Source organism: Zalophus californianus, chromosome 10 (genome assembly GCF_009762305.2).
Source record: "Zalophus californianus isolate mZalCal1 chromosome 10, mZalCal1.pri.v2, whole genome shotgun sequence".
Lineage (NCBI taxonomy): Eukaryota > Metazoa > Chordata > Mammalia > Carnivora > Otariidae > Zalophus > Zalophus californianus.
This window is the reverse complement of record NC_045604.1, coordinates 105,497,770-105,516,790: the sequence shown is the minus strand read 5'-3', so window position 1 is coordinate 105,516,790 and position 19,021 is coordinate 105,497,770. Positions and strand designations below refer to the sequence as shown.

The window sequence follows — 19,021 nt, the reverse complement described above, 5'->3', positions numbered from 1 at the left end:
TGACTTTGGAGGGCTCTCTTTAATCCGCTCTGAGCGCTGGATACAGAATCACTTAGATCTTTAAAGTGTCCTTTGGCTTTGAGACCATTGGAGACAGGCTTCGGGAGGCAGCCCTGAGAATCCCCCTTCCTCCCTCCCCGGGGGGGGTGCGGAGCACAGAACCGGAGGAATTGCCACCTCGCTCTGGCTCCACAGGGAGTGGTGAGCCTTTGGGGTGCATCGGGACAGCGTGGTCCTGCTTCAGAGTGAGGCGTTGGACATAGCAGGCTGGGATCCAGGTGAGAGAAGGGGCTGCCTGCCCCCCCCCCACACACACACCCTCTCTGGGTGAGAGAGAACCTGGAAACGCGCACATCTGGGTTCCTTGCAGCACTACCCAAAAGGAGGGGGCTGCTTTTTTCCCTCCCATGACCTCTGATATCTCATTTTGCAAGACCCACTCTTTGTGTTTTTTTATGGATTGATTTTTTTGTTGGAGGACGTGCTGGTGGGCGCAGGGCTCTCCGTGGCCTCCCTCCCCCGCCTGGCTCAGTCAGCACCCCTGTGGCTAGTTGCACAGTGAGGAACTGTAACTGAGTGTGGGATGTCCTCCCCAAAGGCCCCATCTCATGGGCTTTTTTCAGTGAAATACCATAGTCCCATGACTTAAGGCTTCAGAGGTGGACAGACCTGCTTTGAGACCCTCCGGGGCCACTGTTTAGCTCTGAGACCTTAAACAGGTGATCGAGGGGCCTCAGTTTGCGAAAATCCTCCTTTTCCTGGGTGGAGGGCTTCACATAGTAACCACTTAGGATTGTGGTGGGCTTACATGAGATGCTGGGGAAACCTTTACCTCTTTTCCCAACACTCAGTACATATCAGAGGCTCTTAGTGCACACGGCTGTTTTTTCTAGAAATTCCCACCCCCCCCTTTATTTATTGATATCTTACAGATTTTTCCCAAATTACAGAAAAATGGCGATTTCCTCTCTTTTCTTCCCAGCATACGGTGGTTTTGATTTGGAAAGGTGGGGTGTGTGTCACGTGTGTTTATCATCACAGCTGTAGCGTAGATGGATGAAAAGTTAGAGCAGGAAGGGCCTCTCTTTATCAAGTGCTGGAACTTTCCCTGCCATTTGAAGCTGAGCACATTGGCACTCTGGCGCAGCTAATTAGAGCACAGCGCTGCGGTCCTCTCTGGGACCATTCTTCCTCCTCATGGGCTCACATGGAGGGGTTCCAGCTGGGACACACCCGGGAGAGTGTCCCAGCCCCAGGCCTGCCTGCCAGAGGAGGACCAGAGGCTCCAGGACGAGCCAGCCCCTGGCTTTAGTCTCGGTGGGCCAGCAAGCAGCCCAGGCGGGGTGGGGATGGCAAAGAGACCTCGTCAGATGGAGCGGGGGCCCCCAGCTGGTGCCCCACACTCCCCTGGGAGGAGCATAGCTGTGTCACACTGGAAACCCCACTGGGAGGAGCACTGAGGTCCACAGGCAGTACAGATATTTCCCACCAATTGTGAGAGGCAGAAATGCTAGATGTGGACACAGTCATATAGACCATTGACTTAAAAGAGTGTGCATGTGTTTTCAGAGTTGACCTGTCATGGCATCCACTTGGGAAGTGGACAACTTTGGCCCTATCACTGTTGCTCGACAGTGACATGCATCACTAGCCATGAGGCCCACAGAGCATTTCTTTCAGGCCCCAAACAGCGAGCCCCAAAAGCAGAAAGACCCCCTTTCTCCTTTCAGATTCCCTGACAGGGTCATTGGTTTTAATTTCCTCTCTCTCCCTCTAAGGAGAACCCTTTGGGTTCCACTTAATGAAAAGGGCCAGTTTCTTCTCTTAACGAAAGAGCCTTTAGCTTTTATCCACTAAGCCATGCAGGTACTAACTGCCCAGCACATCTGTGCAGTTGGGGGAGTAAAAGTGGAAGCGGGTTACAGCCTGAAGGACCGAGGGCCCCAGTGCAGGCTCGTACTTGGGCGAAGACCTGGCAGCCACTGTTGTCCCGTGAGCCTCAGCCGCATTGTCACAAGCCCCGGTCAGCCTGCCTCGCCTCCTCCGTTCATTCGTGCCTTGGCCCTTTCTCGGCCGGGCCTTTTACGAGACGGATCCATGCACAGCAGGTCGGCTCCCCAAGAGCTCTACTGTCCCTGGAGCTGCGACCACAGTGCCCTGCCAGGGACTGTCCAGCACAGAGGGTGATGTGGGGGTGTCTATGGTAGGGAGCAGGAGGAATAGTCCTGCCCTCGAGCCACCGCAGGTCTGAGTCAGGACCCTGCCCTGCTCATTCTATCTGCTTTGGCATTCCCGTTTGGGGTCATTAAAGTGAGGGCTCTAAAACATGCACTTGGTGCTGGTGGGACCCTATCCCCCATGGGGCCCTGTCCTGAGCACTGAGCCCCACAAGACTCTTCCATCACCCAGCACTTCTGCCCACACCCCTGGCACTCACTCTCCCTCAGATGTGTCTCCCCCAGGCCCTGTACCACCTGCTCTGTGCACACAGCCCCCATCCTTTGGACTCCATCCTGGGTGGTGGGTGTTTGGCACCCAAGCTCCAGGGTGTGTCCCTTGCAGGAGAGGAGATGTGCACCGTGTCCACTTAGCACACTGTGCACTCCATCGTTTGTGAAACCAGGGAACCACAGCCCAGGGCCGGGGACGTCTGTAGACTCACCTGACTTTGGCCAAGATCCCTTCTTCCAAAACACGCACACAATTATGAACTGTTTTCTTTGTGCGAAAGTACTTAAACCGCACAAAAATACGATTCATCTTCTCTCAGTAGAGGACCAATTTAAAGCTTATCAATAAGATGATACTCTGTGTGACCACTGATTTCCCCCCCACACACAAACACACACACTTTTTTTTTAAGTTGTATTGAAGAAACCATAGCTCTTCTTCCCAGCACAATCCATTGATCTTCCGCAGCCTAAATGTTTAAAGTTCAATTTAACATTTAGGGAGTAAAAGGTCTCCGAAGGGACTCGTAACCATTGATTTTGTGTCAGGGTTGAGGAGCTCAAGTTTAAAACACAGCAATCCTACCAGGTTACAAAAGCCGCGTGGAATCGTGCTAGGCCTCTCACGCCCGTGTTTCCCTTTCTGCAGAGGTTACGATAAAAGCACTTAAAGAAAAAATCCGAGAATATGAACAGACTCTGAAGAACCAAGCAGAGACTATAGCTCTCGAAAAGGAACAAAAGTTACAAAATGATTTTGCAGAAAAGGAGAGGTGAGTGTCTGTTGGGGGCCGCACGAGGCCAGCCCGGGTTGTAAACCACGCTCTGCGGGGCTCTCAGCAAAATTTTGTTTGAAAAATAAAGGCGTCCCTTACTCTGTCACCTGAGAGATTACCTTGAGTGCCGTGCATCGGTCTTTACCCGTGGGGGGATGGCGTCGGGTGGTCAAGGGGACCAGAGTGGATCCAGGGGTTGAGCACAAAGCATGTATGCTTGGCATGTGCTGACGTGAGCTGAGGTGACAGGGCATGGCCATGTGCCCTCGCTGGGGATGCCCTGGATGCATGTTGGTCGAACCCCTGCCACCTTCTGAAATGAATGTGGATATTTAACATCACATACAAATCTTGGTTTTTTTGTTTTTTGGATTTTTTTGTTTTTTTGGCCTCTTTTCTGTACCTCACCACGCTCCGTATATCAAGCCCCTGATACCAATAAAATCTGTTACAGATAGAGAAACCGGGCTTCAGATTTGGGACCTGCCCATGCTCTGCCGGCTAGCCACCCAGAGGTGGGACCAGAGCCCAGCCCACCACTCCAGCTCTGGCCTTCCCTGGTGGTCACTTGTAGCCTCCCAGAGTCCTCGCTGCAGGACCAAGGCCAGTCCCACGCGGCCTGGGAGAGCAGGGCCAGGTGCTGCCCCCCAGGAAAGAAGGGAGCCCCATAGAGTCAGGGCTCTGAAAGCTGAGCAGACTCTTGACCCAGCCCCAGCGTGCCTCCTGGGAGACCACTGTATGCCCAAAAGTAGTTTCTCACCATGTTACTGATATTAGGGTGAAGGGATGGGATAAAAGCAGTCAAAATGCCTGGCCAGAGAGAAATGCGTAGATAAAGCTGGGCCATCCCCAACTGGAACATTACACAGCCATTAAAATAATAGCAGTGTAGAATTTGAAATGAGACCAGCGATATATCCAGCATGACAGGGAGTGAAAAATGCATGATACAGAATTACATACCATGTGATTACAGCTGCACAGAGCAGTCATGCATTCGAAAATTGTGGAAGTAAATTCATCTGGGAATTTGATATTATTAAATTGGCTTTCCAAACTAGGTAAAAGAATTAATTATATTTAAAGATGCAAATATCAGACTGACCACTTGGGATGAAGGATAAAGCTAGATTTTTTTTTCATCTCATTCTTTACACCAAGAAATTGAAAGGGATCTAGGGTTTCAACATTAATAATTCAATCGTGTACATACTGGAAGAAAACTTAGGCAAATATTTTGTTTTTAATAATTTTAGAGTAGGTATTTCTAATCGTAATTGAAAACTGATCGTTTAAAAATAAATAACAATAAACATTGTAAAAGCATCAAAAAACTAGGAAGACATTTTCCCACCGCATAAGGGTCCTTACAAATTAATAGGGAAAAAAATGAGTGCTATAAGTGGACGAAGGAGATACGCAGACAGTTCGTACAAAGTGAAACAAATGCTCAGCTTTACTCAGCAGGAAAATTCAGTTTAATTTTATCCAGTGTTGGCACAGGAAAACAAACACTCGCATATTGTTGGCAAGAGTTTAAATTAGTGAGGTTTTTGTTGTTGTTGGGAAGTTTCTCAATATCTATCAGAACAACAGTAACAAAAAATTGCACGTACTCTTTGACCGTTCTAATTCCTCTGCTAGAACTTCATCCAACAGATTCACTGTCAGAATAATGCAACAATGTCTGCATAATGATCACTGCAGAATTGTTTAGTGGAAAGAGGCGATAAACAATCTAAGTGTCCACAGAGGCTGGTTACGTTAATTATTTAATAAGAATGGGGAGGAGCTGTGTATACTGGTATAGAACGCTTCCAAAGTAAGGAACGAAGTGAAAAAGCAGGCCAGCGTGTGTGTGCTAGGATCCCTTTCACACTAAAAGGGTCAAGGAGTGTATATTACACTCTCATATATTACATGTGAGTTTATAGAATAGTTGTGCTGGTGGGTTTGTTTGTTTGTTTTAACTCGGAACCTGTAATAGTTTTATAATTGGAATATGTGAAAACGTGAGCAGTCCTTCTCCTTAGGGGATGGAAATTTGGGTGATTTTTTTTTTTTAAACAGTGTAATTTCTACTTTTCTGTACTCCCAAGTTTTTTAGTCTGAGAGCATGTGTTCTGTTCATATGATGTAAAAATAATGAACTTATTTTTAGAAATTTTCTGCAGATGAGGAGGGAGGAATGCTATTTATTGACCAGGGAATTCATTTGAAGATCAGGGGAAATGTGAATCTGGGGACACGGGGTTCACACGTTGAGCATCGCCCATTAGGTATTACAGTCACATTTACATCCCATTATACCAGACCTGGAGCCACCTGTCACATCTATTAGCACATCCTTTATGCCAACAAATTCCTCATTGTGTCAGCAAAATGTAAATGTGTCATTCTTCTTGGGTAACTTCAGAAAACAATGAGTGCGTGATGATGGTTTTTTGTTTTTTTTTTTTTTGTTTTTAATATCTGGCATGTGAGGAACAAGTTACATTTAAGATAACCGGCTGCATCCATTAGCACACATCAGGTCCCTCAGGATGCGCGCCCCACATAGTGTCACACGTGGGTACAAGAGTCTCGGGGTGTTAAAGATCGGGGAGCGGGCACATGGTGCTCAGGGCGCCACCAGCGGTAGCCAAATTGTGTGCCTGTTGCCAGATGTGTGGGTTGCTGCAAAGATCATTGGCCGCCGAGCTCCAAAGCGCACGAGACGTTCACATTGGGAAACAAGATGACCAGTTGGCTTTATTCTCTTCCTTTTCAGAAAGCTGCAGGAGACACACATGTCCACCACCTCAAAGCTGGAGGAAGCGGAGCACAAAGTTCAAAGTCTGCAGACAGGTGTGATGGTCTTCATCCTAGTCAAGCCCATTCGGGAAAGACCAAAGTGGGGGGGCTTTGGGCCGCCCCCCTGATCCCCCACCACCACACCCTCCCCCCTCCCCGTACCGGGCACCCTGGAGGAGTGAAGGAGCCCACGCTCCTCAGAGGCCCCCAGCCTCCCCACCTTGACTTCATTATCGCCCACACTGAGTTGTTAACGTCGAGGAGGGAGGATCTGAATTCCTTTTCCATCCCTTCCACATGCCATCCTTTCTTTCTGCTCTTTTCCAACAAACACATCTAAATCGCCAAGCTGTCAAGAACTGACATTTCATTTGGAACAATAATGGGGGGAAAAAAAAACCACAACACTTATTTCTACCCTAAATGAAGTTAAGCATAGTAATAGCAGACCTTTACAATTTAAGACGCCCAAAAAGGTTGTGCTACAGTTTTTGTCATTTCTTTATGCTTTTTTCTTCTTCTTTCTCCTTTTTTTTTTCCCTGAAAGGGAAACTGCGTCATATACTTAATTTAAACGTGGGGGGGAAGCCATCAGAAGGACAGAGTATGAGAACATAATCACAGCACAGTTCCAAACGCATGAATAAGACCCCCAAACTCTAGAAACCGCCTAAAAATCACTAAGAGATCAGTAAAAAGAGATAAACAGTCCAGTAGAATGAGGGGCTAGAGACACAAACAGGCAGTCTGCAGAGGAGATGCACATGGCCACTACACACATGAAAAAACATTAACAATTCGTAACAGGCAAGAGGATGCTAATTAAATCAGGGAAAGATTGTTTTGCCTGCCAGACTGTCAAAAGAATTTTTTTAATTGATAATATCCGGTGTTGGTGAGAGTATAGGAAAATAGTCCCACTCCTAGTATTGATGGGGATGTAAGTTGGCCTGTCAGGGGAGCCAGCTAGGTGGCGTTTGTCTGTCTGGAGCGTCTCAGCTCCTTACCCCTGGACCTTGGCTTCTGTGGGTCCTCAGGTGCCCAGCATTTGGCAAGCTTCGTGCAAGAGCTAATTGTTACTGCCTGTGTCCTGACATGGAGCGCTTTCCAGGCTGTTCTGCTAAAGGAAAAGAGCAAGTCTCAGAATATATGTGTATCATCCTATCTGTGCGAGGCCAAGAAAAAAACAAAACAAAACAAAAATATATATATACGCACAGTTAATGTATGGAACTATTTTTTAAGTAATCAAATATGTATAAAAGCAGGAAATCTGCACACTGAACCAGTAACAAGAGTTATCTCCAAGGAGGTGCATGGATAAGATGAGGTGGAAATGAAAGGGGATTTTTGGCCCCATTCTGTGTATTTTTGTCATCTTTGACTCCTTGGATGTGAATATATTGCTTGTACACTTTTTCCTTTTTCCTTTTTTTTTTTTTTTAAAGATGGGGGAGGGACAGGGGAAGAGAGAGGATCTCAAGCAGGCTCCATGCTCAGCGCAGAGCCCGACATGGGGCTCAAATCTCACGACCCTGAGATCATGATCTGAGCCGAAATCAAGAGTCAAATGCTTAACCAACTGAGCCAACCAGGCCCCTCCTACTTTTTCCTTTTTAATTTAATGTGAATGACCGGTATCTTATATTAAGGTTTTATGTCCTCTGCTTTTCAGCCCTGGAAAAAACTCGAACAGAATTATTTGACCTGAAAACCAAATATGATGAAGAAATTACTGCCAAGTAAGTCTCTGCCCGGCTCCCTCCATCTGCATGCTTTCGGTCAGGTATCCCCCGATTTTGCTAATCCAGAGAAGAGTCCCCCTGCCTTGCCCTCCTGTCTGTTGGCTTTCACAAAGCGGGACGGGATTCAGGAGGCGCTCAGCCTCAGAGCTGCTGTGAGGAAAACTGTCATCCCCGTGCGCTGCTTGTGTTAGTCTAATACCCACGATGTGACAGTAAGCTCTGGTGGCCCTAGAACACTGGAACTTGTGTCCTTAATTATTGTGAAGCCTCATCACCATGTGCCTTTTTCTAAGAAAGTTTGGAGACAGGGCATCTTATAGAAGAGGTGACTCTTGGGATGTTTCGGGGAGCTGGGTCTGTGCAAATCACATCACCTCTTCCTGTGTCTGCGTCCTTGGCTCCCACACAGAAGTATTTACTCACGTCACACCTTAGAACACTAGGCGTCCGTGTGCGGACACATACACATAGGGAGCACACGTGTTACAGCGGGCATGTCACGCAAGGCTCTTGTCAGAAGGAAATCAGTGATCTGGGGCAGCACAGGTACACCCGTTGCTAGCCCATCCTCCATGCAGAACACCCGGAAGGAAGGAACGAACAGTATTGACAGAAATCAAGAGAGAGGAAAAAGCAGCAGAGATTGTCCCTAGCCCCAGTCTCCTCTGCTGAAGTCCAGACAGGCAGAACCGCCAGATGAGAGGTTGAGCCACCTCCTCCTGTCCTGGGAGGCTCCCCCGGTCTCCGGCAGAAGCCCATGCCCCCCAGGCTGCTCTGCACCAGTGAGGAGGGGCTCCTGCTGTGCCCCCATAGAGCCTGCACGGGCTTCAGTGCACGGCGGGGGGGGGGGGGGGGGGGGGGGGCGGGGCTCTGAAGAGCACCACCTCCTCCAGGGCTCCCGCTCTACGCCGGGCATCCCTCTGTCCCATCACACTCGCCCTTGGCCTTTGACGTTGCTGCTGGGGGCCTGTTGCTCCCAGGGCCCACCTCGGTGGGCTCTTGACCTTTGCTCTGCATCGTTGAGTAGCTAGAGACCTTGAGAGCTAGCCAGGCCTGGCGGGCGGAGCCAATTTTGATCATGAGCACAGAACTTCGGCGCAAAGACGAAAATACCCTCCTCGGTCTCAGCGACTCTGGCTGACCTGTTGGCATATCGAATCCCGGTGGAAGTTGCCAGGTCATTCTACCTTCTTGTCTCGGCGTGCTGAAGTGTATCTTCAGGTGGGGTAGAAGGAGCTGGCTCTGAGGTGTTTAACTGTTGAGATTGTCCTCTGAAACGTGGAGGCTCTGGTATTAACTCCTCTGGCCCGGGGCACCAGCATCGATGGGATGGCACTCGCCCCGCCACTCACCCCTCAGATGGAAGCTCAGCAGAAACCATACCAACTGCTGTCACCCTCATACTCCTTGGTGTCCTTGTCTGGCCCCCCCTCTTCTGCCGACCCGCCACCTTTATTTTTCTATTATTTCTGCCTGGACTTTACTAAGACGAATAGTCGTTGTCTTTCTTGGTAAATTCCCTTTGGTTTTTTTTTTTCTCTAGTGTTCATTATTTTATTTTTTTAAACCACACCTCTTTCTAGAAGACATAGATACATCTTGTGTTGCTATAATTAACCAAAGCTTGCTTTGTTACTTACTTCAAATTTGTGCAATCCGTGTCTAAGCCCCTCTAAGCCAGTGTTTCTCAAACTGGGTGTCACAGGGGCGCAGTCAGTGTAGTGAGTAGCGACTGGCTGGTTGAACAATAAAATACAATAGAAAACAAAATAACAGAATGGAGTAGACAGTATCGTGGCTCATGGCACATAGTAAAGTCAGATATTGTTTTGTGACACTTTTGTGTTCATTATGTGTATAAATCTAAAAATATAAATGTATAGTTATTGGGTCGCAATGTAAAATGCCGTTCTTCCGGTGGGTCTCAATGAAAAATTATTTTGAAAGCCACTGCTCTGAGAGTGTTATAAAAGGCTCGGCTTCCAGAAGCCGGCATCTCCTGCCATGTCCTCCCGGGGCATGCTGGGGAGGTGCTTTTAGCCTCAGACGTGCATCTACTTGAGGAAAAGAAACAGCCTGATGACAGAGCATCTACTGAAACCATTCAGAAATGACAACAGGTAATGCCACTTGTCACATGACAGCTAAGTACTGGTCCCTGGTTTAGACTCATCATTTCCTTATTCGGCTTCTAAAGGAGCCACGTAGAAAATTTGTGTCCATTTAATTGGTTTGTTTTAGGTGTTGGGGAAGCGACTGAGCAGAGAAGAGCCATCTAGAAAGGGCGTAAATGTTCCCCGCTCACAGGTTTCCATCCCCGCTGGGTGGGGAATGTGGTGGCCGGGGACTGACTGGGAGACAGCCCAGAGAGTCAGGGTCTCCCATCCTCTGTCCCTACCCTCTCTGACCTTGCTAGAGGCCAGGCTCACGCTGGGGAATGACAGCTCAGTCACCTGTCAGGGCCCTGCTGCCAGGTGATCCTGCTCCCTTAAGATGACAGGGATGATTTTCAGTCTTAAGTATTTTTCTAGTTACCGTCTATAGATGCATTGACTCCTGGGCTGTTCCTAGGCAGCCGGCTCTGTCATGTTACAGGTAAGAACATTAAATCTTGGGTCCCCTGAACCAGCAAGGTCACCCAGGGAAGCCCCAGAGGCCCTAGACCTCTCCTAGACTCCGACCCTACTGGCATCTGATGAGCAACAGTGGTTACTGGTGTGGGCTCAGAAATTTTTCTGGATGGTGTCTCATCGTATCAGCATGTCTTAAGGCCAAAAAGATTTTTTCTCCCTAAAATCCAAATAAATGAAAATCCATGCATTACTTGCTCATGTTCACTAAACTCCAGTTAAGTGGAAAATAGAATCAAAAAGTATGAGAGTTGCTTATTCTAACAGAATGTTCTGCTTCGGGACTGTGGGTATTGCCACAGACTGCTTTCGGGGCCGTGGGCGCTCAGGGTGCATCACCTCCTGGGATCAGAGCAGGGGATTGCTTCGGTGTGGCCCATGTGTGCATTCGTGGGGAAAACAAGCCTAACTCATGAGGGACACGATTCGGATGTAACAGATTCGCTCACCAGCACAGTAGACATTCCTAGAGGACTCCTCTGAGCCTAGCCCTTTGCTGGGCTCTGGAAATCCGGAGATGGAAGGCTCAGGGAGACAATCCAGTGGAATCCAGGGTGATCACTGCTGTGACGTTAGCTAGCACAACCTCCGTGCTGTCAGGGGGTCCACATGATGGCACACTCCAGCTTAGGGGCAGGCAGCAGGGAAAGCACAGAGGGAATGTGGCAGCTTGAACCAGGACTGGCGGGGCTGTACCACACCAAGGCTTGCGAGGACCTGTGGCCTTTGGGACGAAGAGCAACCCCTGACCTTACCCTCCCTTCTTCCCGCTGCCAGGACTCCCGCGGCCAAACTCAGCAGCAGCCAGTGGACAGCCTCCAGGGGAGGCGCACCCAGCTGGAGCAAAAGGAAAGGGTAATCAGGGAAGCCTTCCTAAAGGGGGTGACATGTGGTTTGCGGTTGAAAGATAAGTTCAGGTGAGGGGCTGCTGGAGGCAAAGGAGTACAGTATGTGAGAACACAGGGGGGCCAGCCAGATGTGCCGAACGTGGGGATGGGGCAAGGTGGGCGCAGTGTATGTGGGGCCGGGTGGGGGGAGGGTGGCAGACTCAGGACCCCACAGGGGTCGGGCATTTCCCAAGTCGGAAACGGACTGACTGCTAACAAAAGGCAGCCTAGGGCCAAACCCTTACTGTACATGCTTCCCAGAGTAAGTAATCCACAAAAAATGTGGAGAATGGACTGAGTCAGTAGTCACTACTTTCTTGTAGCTTTGCAGGGAGTCCGTCAGTCTGGGAGACTGCATGTATCTGGAGACTCTCCCTCACATCCCTCTCTCCTTTTATTTTATGGGAAAGGTTTGTCACTCTGCCATCTGCCTCAGGCCCACCCTACGTGTATCTTATTAGACTAGACGTCTTCTCGTTAATACATACGAATATGAGCCCACCAGGGGCAAACCTTTTCACAAATGGCCTTAAAACATTCCTAAACCGTTTCTTTTCTCTCTCGGAGAGTAGGGAATTCTTAAATCCTCATCGACAGAAAACGCAAGAAGGGGATGGGGTGGCACAGTGTAGCGTGAGCTTTGGAGAAGGCTGACCCACAAGTGGCTCGGGGGAAGGGTCCACGACTCTTCCATGTGGCCTTGTGGGCGTTCACTGACCACCATTCCCACTTGCCTTCCCCGATGACGGATGCGCACAGCGGGGGTTGTGCAAAGTCAGGGAGGGCATGCGGACAGCCCCTAGCACGGTCCCTAATAACCCGTTCCCTCTTCCGTGATCAGCAAACACAAGCTCCACCCGACAAGCTCGCAGTGGGGCCTGGTGTGCGTTTCTGAAATGAGCAGACCTCGGGGAAGATGGACTTGAATTGCAGCATCTCCCATGGGATTCCAAGAGCCCACATTGCCCTCGCCTCTCTGTCACGGGGCAGTGTCACCCCCATTTGGGAAAGCAGGCCGCAGGTCGAAGGCACCAGGGCTGTCCCGAGAGCCCGATGTATTGTGAGCAGTCACCACCCCGCGTCAGCTGGGACAGCGCAGGCTGACTTGTCGGGGATGGCAGCAGTAAAGTTTTCCATGTGTAGGCTTGAAGTAAAATGTAATTAGCCTTTATGTGCAGAACAAGGACCCATTGATGAATACAGCTGGTCTTTGTTTTGTCCCGTCATTGAGAGTGGGAGGTAAAAGTGTTCTTCTTCATGTTTATTAATGCAAGATTCCTTAGACAAATGGCAAGCACAGTTTAATATTTGTTGGAACATAGGGGGGCTTGCCAAAACAGTTGTGTAAGAGGATTGCAGGGTTGCAGATTATAACTGTTTCTGGGTTAAATAAATGAATTAGTTCTCTGCTTTTTTTCCCCCGCCTTTTCTTCTTTTTCTTTTTTTTTTCATCAAAAAGGTACCTCCTTTCTCAGAGGGTCACCCTGTGTCCCCATCTTCCCACTTGTGTTAACCAATGGAGAGTTAGCACCCCGAATGACTTTAACCTGGAGAGTCTAGCCAAGCAGAGTGGTGTGGATTTTAATAGTTAAACAGTCCCCAGGATGCCCGTGGAGGTGGACAGGCTTCTTTTGGGCACGCGGCATCTGGCCCCGGAGAGAGAGGCCTGGCCCTCGCCTTCCGCAGCTGTTCGCCTGGGCTCGCGGCTGCGTCGGCGCCGCATACCGCAGGAGGGGAGTGTTGCCCTCCCAGACTAGCATCCTGGGCGAAAGTGCAGGAATTCCCATTTCTGCTCCTGTCTGCGGCCCCCTCTTTGCTCTGTCCCCAGAATCCTGGTGGCAAAAAGAGCTTCAGCTATAACACATACAGTCCGCTTATTCCATTCCTCTTCGCTTGTGGCCTGTGTCTCTGAGCCTCCGATAAAAAAATATGGAATTGCACTGAAATGTTCTGTGTTTTATAGCTAATGGTAGTCGTAGGAGAATTTGCACCTCCCAAGCCTTTCCTGCCAGAAAAATTCATATTTCTTAAGGTTACTCGCGTTCTAGTCTTTTTCCTGTGTACTTCTTAAAAAGCACTACATTGTATATATAGTGACTTACATCGTATATTACAAAAAGGACATTTATGAGAACTTCACTTGGGTTAATTTTAGAGTATTTTCTTTAGAGCGTGTATGGAACCAGTACTTTCTCACAAAATGCGGTGCGCTCTGAGACAGCCATCTTTCCCAAGTGAGCCTGGCTTAGAGCTTTGTGGAAATAGTTGAGGGGAGCCTGTATGTACCCCGCATCGTGGAGGTAGGGAATGCCCAGCAGTGGGGCGTGCAGGCCCTGAAAGGCAATCCGACAACGTGAGGAAACCAGCAGCTGGAGACACGATGCCCAGGTGGGACGTGCAGACCGTAAGCAGGTGAACGGAGGTGGGGTAGACACCTTCCACGCATACGGATCGCTGGGGACGAGTTCACAGAGGTTTCTGGCATGGCCCCAAAATCCAGCGCCTGTCACATCCAGCCGTGGTGGCCCGTAAAGTCCCATTCTGATGCTGCCTCCTTAAAGAGAGAAGTGTCACCTGTGTGAGGGCCAACCAGGTAATAAGAGGTTTCCGTGAAGACTCTCAAGCCTTCGCTCTTCCCGCATCCCCCCCCCCCCCCCCCGTTAGCCCTTGCAGACTGGTTGCTCCTGTATTTATTTATTTTTTTACACTTGCATGTGAAAGACTTAGGGAACGGGGCTCGGTAGAGCCCAGGCAACGGGGCCTGAGAATCACATACCTATTTTGATAATCCGATTGGACGGATGCGCATCTCCTGGTTGAACTTGAAAACACTGGCTTTGGTCTCCTGGAATGGAGTCTCTCGGCTGTACCTTTAAGAATGGAACATTTGCTATTTCCTGTCTTTTTGATGAGTCATCAATTTCCAGTACGAGTTGCTGTAATTATCCTGGTTAGATTAATTTCCCTAAAAATAGAGAGGCAGCCACTTTTATGGTTTCGAGGGGATGGGCTTGAATAAAGAACCTACTGTCCCTTCAGCCTTAGAGGCAACCAGATCATGCTTGCAGGGACCAACCGAGGACGTTTTGGGGGCTTTTCTTCTTTCCCCCTCTGTAGCTTTATCTCCCGAAGGGTACAACTGTGCATTTTGTAGAATTCCCAGGATTTTCCATCCCTGTACAAGCATTTCATTTCACACCCTAAAATGCGATGCCTGGGTGAGCCCCGAAGGGCTTTCCTTGGCCTCTGTAGCAACAACAGCGTCTCTTAGCAAGTGGTACAGCCCAGGGCACTGATCTGGACTCTTCTCAGCCCAGGGCACTGTGCGGGAAGAAAGGGGTGGCTTCATCTTTTCAAGTCCACGTACAATTTCCTCTGAGTGCCAAGGGTCCTTCACCTGTTCCGTGGACTCCAGGTGTGTCTGGACATTACCCAGCATCAGCAAGAACCAGCAATGTCTACGCCTCCCACTTTGAGCTACGCTCACTAAAGGCCTGTGTTAAAATGTCAGGCATTGTGTCAAGCGCGGGGACTGCAGAATGAAAGAGGCAGGGAGGTTGCAGATGCGATCCGCGCACAGGCTCGCATACTCCGCTCTGAACCCTGAAACACCCATGTACACGTGTGCCTATGGCGATGCTGGGTGGGGTGTACAAACATGCTTATGGATAGAGTAATCCTCTTCTTCCAGCATCCTTGGAGAGGGTATTGTAGAGAAAAGCATTATTCCTCAACTGTCACTGGGGATTGGCACGCTTTTATAAAATTTGTGTGTTTTTAGAGACCCTTGAGGTTTCCCTGATTTCGCTATAAAGTTAAAACTTGCGGAGCTCACAGTTTGAAGCTCAAGGAAACATAAGGAGACCGATGGAGAAAACAGCCATCCCGGTGCATCTAACGACCTGTAGGATGGGCATCATATCCCTTGCTGCCTACATCCAGGACTGGGGATGGAGCAAGTACCGGAGTGTTCCTGCAACCCGTACGGTGTTGACAAACATCAGCTGAACTGCCTCTGAGGAGGGCTCATCCTATCTGTATACCGTGTGCATGTCCGCACGGTCGTGGGTACATCACGGAGGGCGAGACTTCGGTTGACCTCATAAATCAGTGTGAGCCTTTGCCTTGACAACAGGTGGATGAGGTCTCAGTAGTGCACGGCCTGGACCTTGACTGGTGACATTGTTTACCCTCCAGAAGGACAACCGAAGGAAGCTGATGACTTCTAAAAGGAAAGCGGGAGCCATCTGAACCTTTGAAGTGCTTTAGGAAGGAAGGCTTATGGAGCCCCTGCCTGGAACCTGCACACCACCTCCCTCCCCCAGAGAAATTCCTCCAAGAGCCATGCGTTTCTAGCTCACCACAGGAGTCCCTTGCTACTGCTGAGGCCTGGGGCCACACCGGTCACCATGATGTGGCGCACCTCCTGCGCTTCCCAGGTGGCAGAGGAGAATGTGATCGAATGTGCACTGACCGGTCCAGGGCCCTTTGGAAGAGAAGCAGGAGGGCTGGCAGAAGTGAGACTGTCCTTCCCATGGCATATCCCCCGAATCAATGAAGATCAATTCCTTTTATATGATGCTTAGTATTTTTAATTACAGAAGTCCTCCATGTGTATTATACCAAATTTAGAAAATTCTAAACAGTTTTAGAAAATAGGTCATCACTCATTATCTCACGACGCAGAGATAACCGTTGTTAACATTCTGGCATATTCCTTCCAGTCTCTTCTAGACGGTGCTTTTATTTCTGTTGTCTTTTATAGATGGCATCAGATGGATGTGAAGTTTTCATTTCTAGGCTGTTGGTTTGGTTTGTTTGCTTGGTTTTGTTTGTTTTTGTTTTTTACTTGACATGTAAATAGTTCTTTCATGTCATTAACTTATCCTTTAGAAACCTACTGCGTGCTGCCCAGTATTTCATCAAATAGGCGTGCTGTGGGATGGTCACTCATTAGCTTCCCTGTCGTTCAGGAGCCTGACTCTACACTGCTGTCATTGCCTCGCAGGTTAAAACTAGAAAGCTTCCTACTTGCTGGCTTTCTGTGCCTCTATTCCGGCAGTGGCTGTGGCGTTTTTAGCTGGCTTCCCTATGGCATCATCAGACTGGGAGAGTCTGGACCCCCAGAATGTTCCAAGGGCCCCAGCAGCTCTGGCCTCCCTACCAGACTACTGTTTTGTGACGGTGATAGACATCACAGCCTCCTCTGGTCAGACGATGGTGGGCGGTGCTAGGCCTAGAGTCAGGAGACCCTGGGTCCAGCCCCAGTTCTGTCACCGGTGGGGCCTCACAAAGTCCCCTCCCTTAGCAGTAGCCGTGTCCTCGTTAGTAAAAGGATGGGACCGGACTGGATGGCAGCGGGCATCATTGAAGAGCCTGCCCCCTATTTGGCCTCTTAACTTGATCCCCCAGTTGCTTCCCAGAAGCTGAATCTCCCGATCCCGCCAGCAGGGCCTGCACATCCTGCTTGTGGAGCGGCCTCCATGGAAGGCACTAGCCCAGGACATGGGGGACAGTGTGAGCAGGGCCACTACAAGGCTTGATTCCTGACTCAGTAAGAGGAGCAACCTTGGGCAGAGCACCCAGTTTCTGTCCTCAGGCCTTAGCGTCCTCAACAGCGAAATGAAGGAATGCCCCCATAAAGCGCCTCGCGTAGTATCCACACTCGAACCCTCAGTGAACGGGGCTCCGGCCACCCCTTACCCTCTCCCATGTTGACCTTGTGAAATTCGGGATATCTGTGCCGCCGGGCCTCTTCCACGTCAGCGCGCTGCAGCTGTGGGAGTCTTCGTCCTAAGGGCTCAGAATTAGAAATCATGACCATTTACCACTTGGGTGCTGCTAATGCGGGGAGCAGAAAGCTCCAAGCGCCTACCATTGCAGAGCTGTTAATGCCCTAACCTCTGGAGGTTCCTAACCACTGAGTAACACTGCTGGAGTCTGCATGCCACATGTGTGCAGGCCCAGGTCCTGCCACGCGAGCAGGGTGTCCCACGTGTGGTCCCCTCTGGCCGCACGTCAAGGCAAGTCTCAGACTCCAGGAGAGGTCTCACCCCGTGTGGCTTGGAGAATTTGGGGGTCTCTGGGCTGTTGTAAAACACATTAAGAGAGGTGCCAAACATCTGGGCACCAGCAAGGATGTCTGGGGCTCTTATTCTGGGATATCGTTTAAAAAAAAGAAAAAAAAAAAAACCAACTTTTTGGAACCAGCCTTAAGAATGAAAAGTTTCCTATAGGAAAGCGAGAGCAAGCTAGATAATTGAACTCATTGATTTCCTTCACGGCTTGTTTGGCCTTTCATTCCCTTCCTGAGGTGCTGTTTGTTGAGGAATGTCTCCAATTGCCAGAAAGACAGTGGGGTGTCTCATATTTCCCCGCCAGCTCTCCTTTCAGCCAGAGCCGAGTTCTGAGGCGAGCCTGCAATATGAATTTTTAATGCAGAACTTTATAGCCTTACTCTTGTAGCCCGGCTGCATTGCTCTCCTGAGCTTTCAGATTTAATGCCCTGATGAGCAAGCAAAGACTCGGGGCACTCGGCATCAGTGAGAATTAACCCCCAGATGACCGCACGTGCGCCCCCTCATTTCCCTAAAGGTAAACCTAAAGTAGTCGGAAGGGAAAAAAATTTTTTTAATCCTATAGTGTTTGGATGTTCTCAACGTAGCCTGGAGTGCAAAAGTAGCAGATTCGCGAAATTTTATTGAATAGCGTACATTTGTACCTTTTCATTTATCTTTTCAAAGTTGGCCTGTTCCCACTTGGATGCGCTTCTACACTTTTTTCTACCCATTAAGACAGCAGTACAATTTCTAGGATTTACCGAATAGAAAGGTCACTGGACACTCCCATTTTTTTCTGTGGGAAGCCCAAGCGTCGTTAGAAATCCAGAATTTGTCATTGATCGTGGAAAAAGCACCACTTACGTCAAGTGGTCGATTCTGTGTGTAGGCCTGTGGTTGATTGTTTTTTTCTTTTTTCCTGCTGGTAGCTCTGTACATTAGTGAAGGTTTTGAAATTAAGGGGAAAATATTTTAGAAGAAGCTGTCTGTAAAAACTGCACGAGTTTAAATAAGTTAGCAAAGGATGGAGTTTTCGATAAGTGGTACCAGAGCAATTGGCTATGAAGAAGGTAAGAGAGAGCTGAGCCCCAGCAGAATTAAGTCTAGATGTTTTAAATCCTTATGTGTAAAAAACGAAACCATAAAAACACGAGGAGAAATTTTCGATGACTCCTTTGATGTGGGGTTGGGGGAAATTTCTCGAAGCCCGATGCCCAAGGCGGAAATCGGGGAAATTCACAGCCCTCTGTGAATTGAGTGATTGATAAACTGACAAAAATATTTGCATTGCATATGACAGATCTATATGTAAATATATATAAAGAGCCCTTACAAAGCAATAAGGAAAAGTTTAACACCCCAGTAGAGAAAGCTGTCTATTTTCAGCGCTGTCTCCTTTCTAGACAGTTCTGCTGTTGGCATCTCGAACTCAAGCGAACTCACCGTCCTCCATGATTTCCCTCTTCCCCACAGTTTCCCTTGGCCTGTCTTCCCCACCTCAGGCAAACATGGTCCGCCTTTATTCCAGAGACGGAGAGTCCTTCCTGACTCTTACCATCCCCACTCTCTAATCCATATTAATTCTGCCTCCTTCAGACATTCAGCATCCAGCACTTTTCACTATAATAATTTGGCTCTTTTCATCTCTTGGCCCCACAGTTCAGCGTCTTCCCCGCGGATC

General features: G+C 49.0%; 1 protein-coding gene across 7 annotated transcripts in view; it reads left to right on the top strand.

The window, feature by feature from the left end:
- Window positions 1-19,021, top strand: part of CUX1 (cut like homeobox 1) — a 350,755-nt gene that overhangs the window by 210,113 nt on the left and 121,621 nt on the right. For all 7 annotated transcript variants that reach the window (XM_027612898.2, XM_027612897.2, XM_027612896.2 and 4 more), the window contains exons 6-8: window positions 3,100-3,223; window positions 5,997-6,073; window positions 7,695-7,761. In XM_027612898.2, coding sequence (XP_027468699.1) covers window positions 3,100-3,223; window positions 5,997-6,073; window positions 7,695-7,761 — 268 coding nt within the window. The remainder of the gene's footprint in view (window positions 1-3,099; window positions 3,224-5,996; window positions 6,074-7,694; window positions 7,762-19,021) is intronic.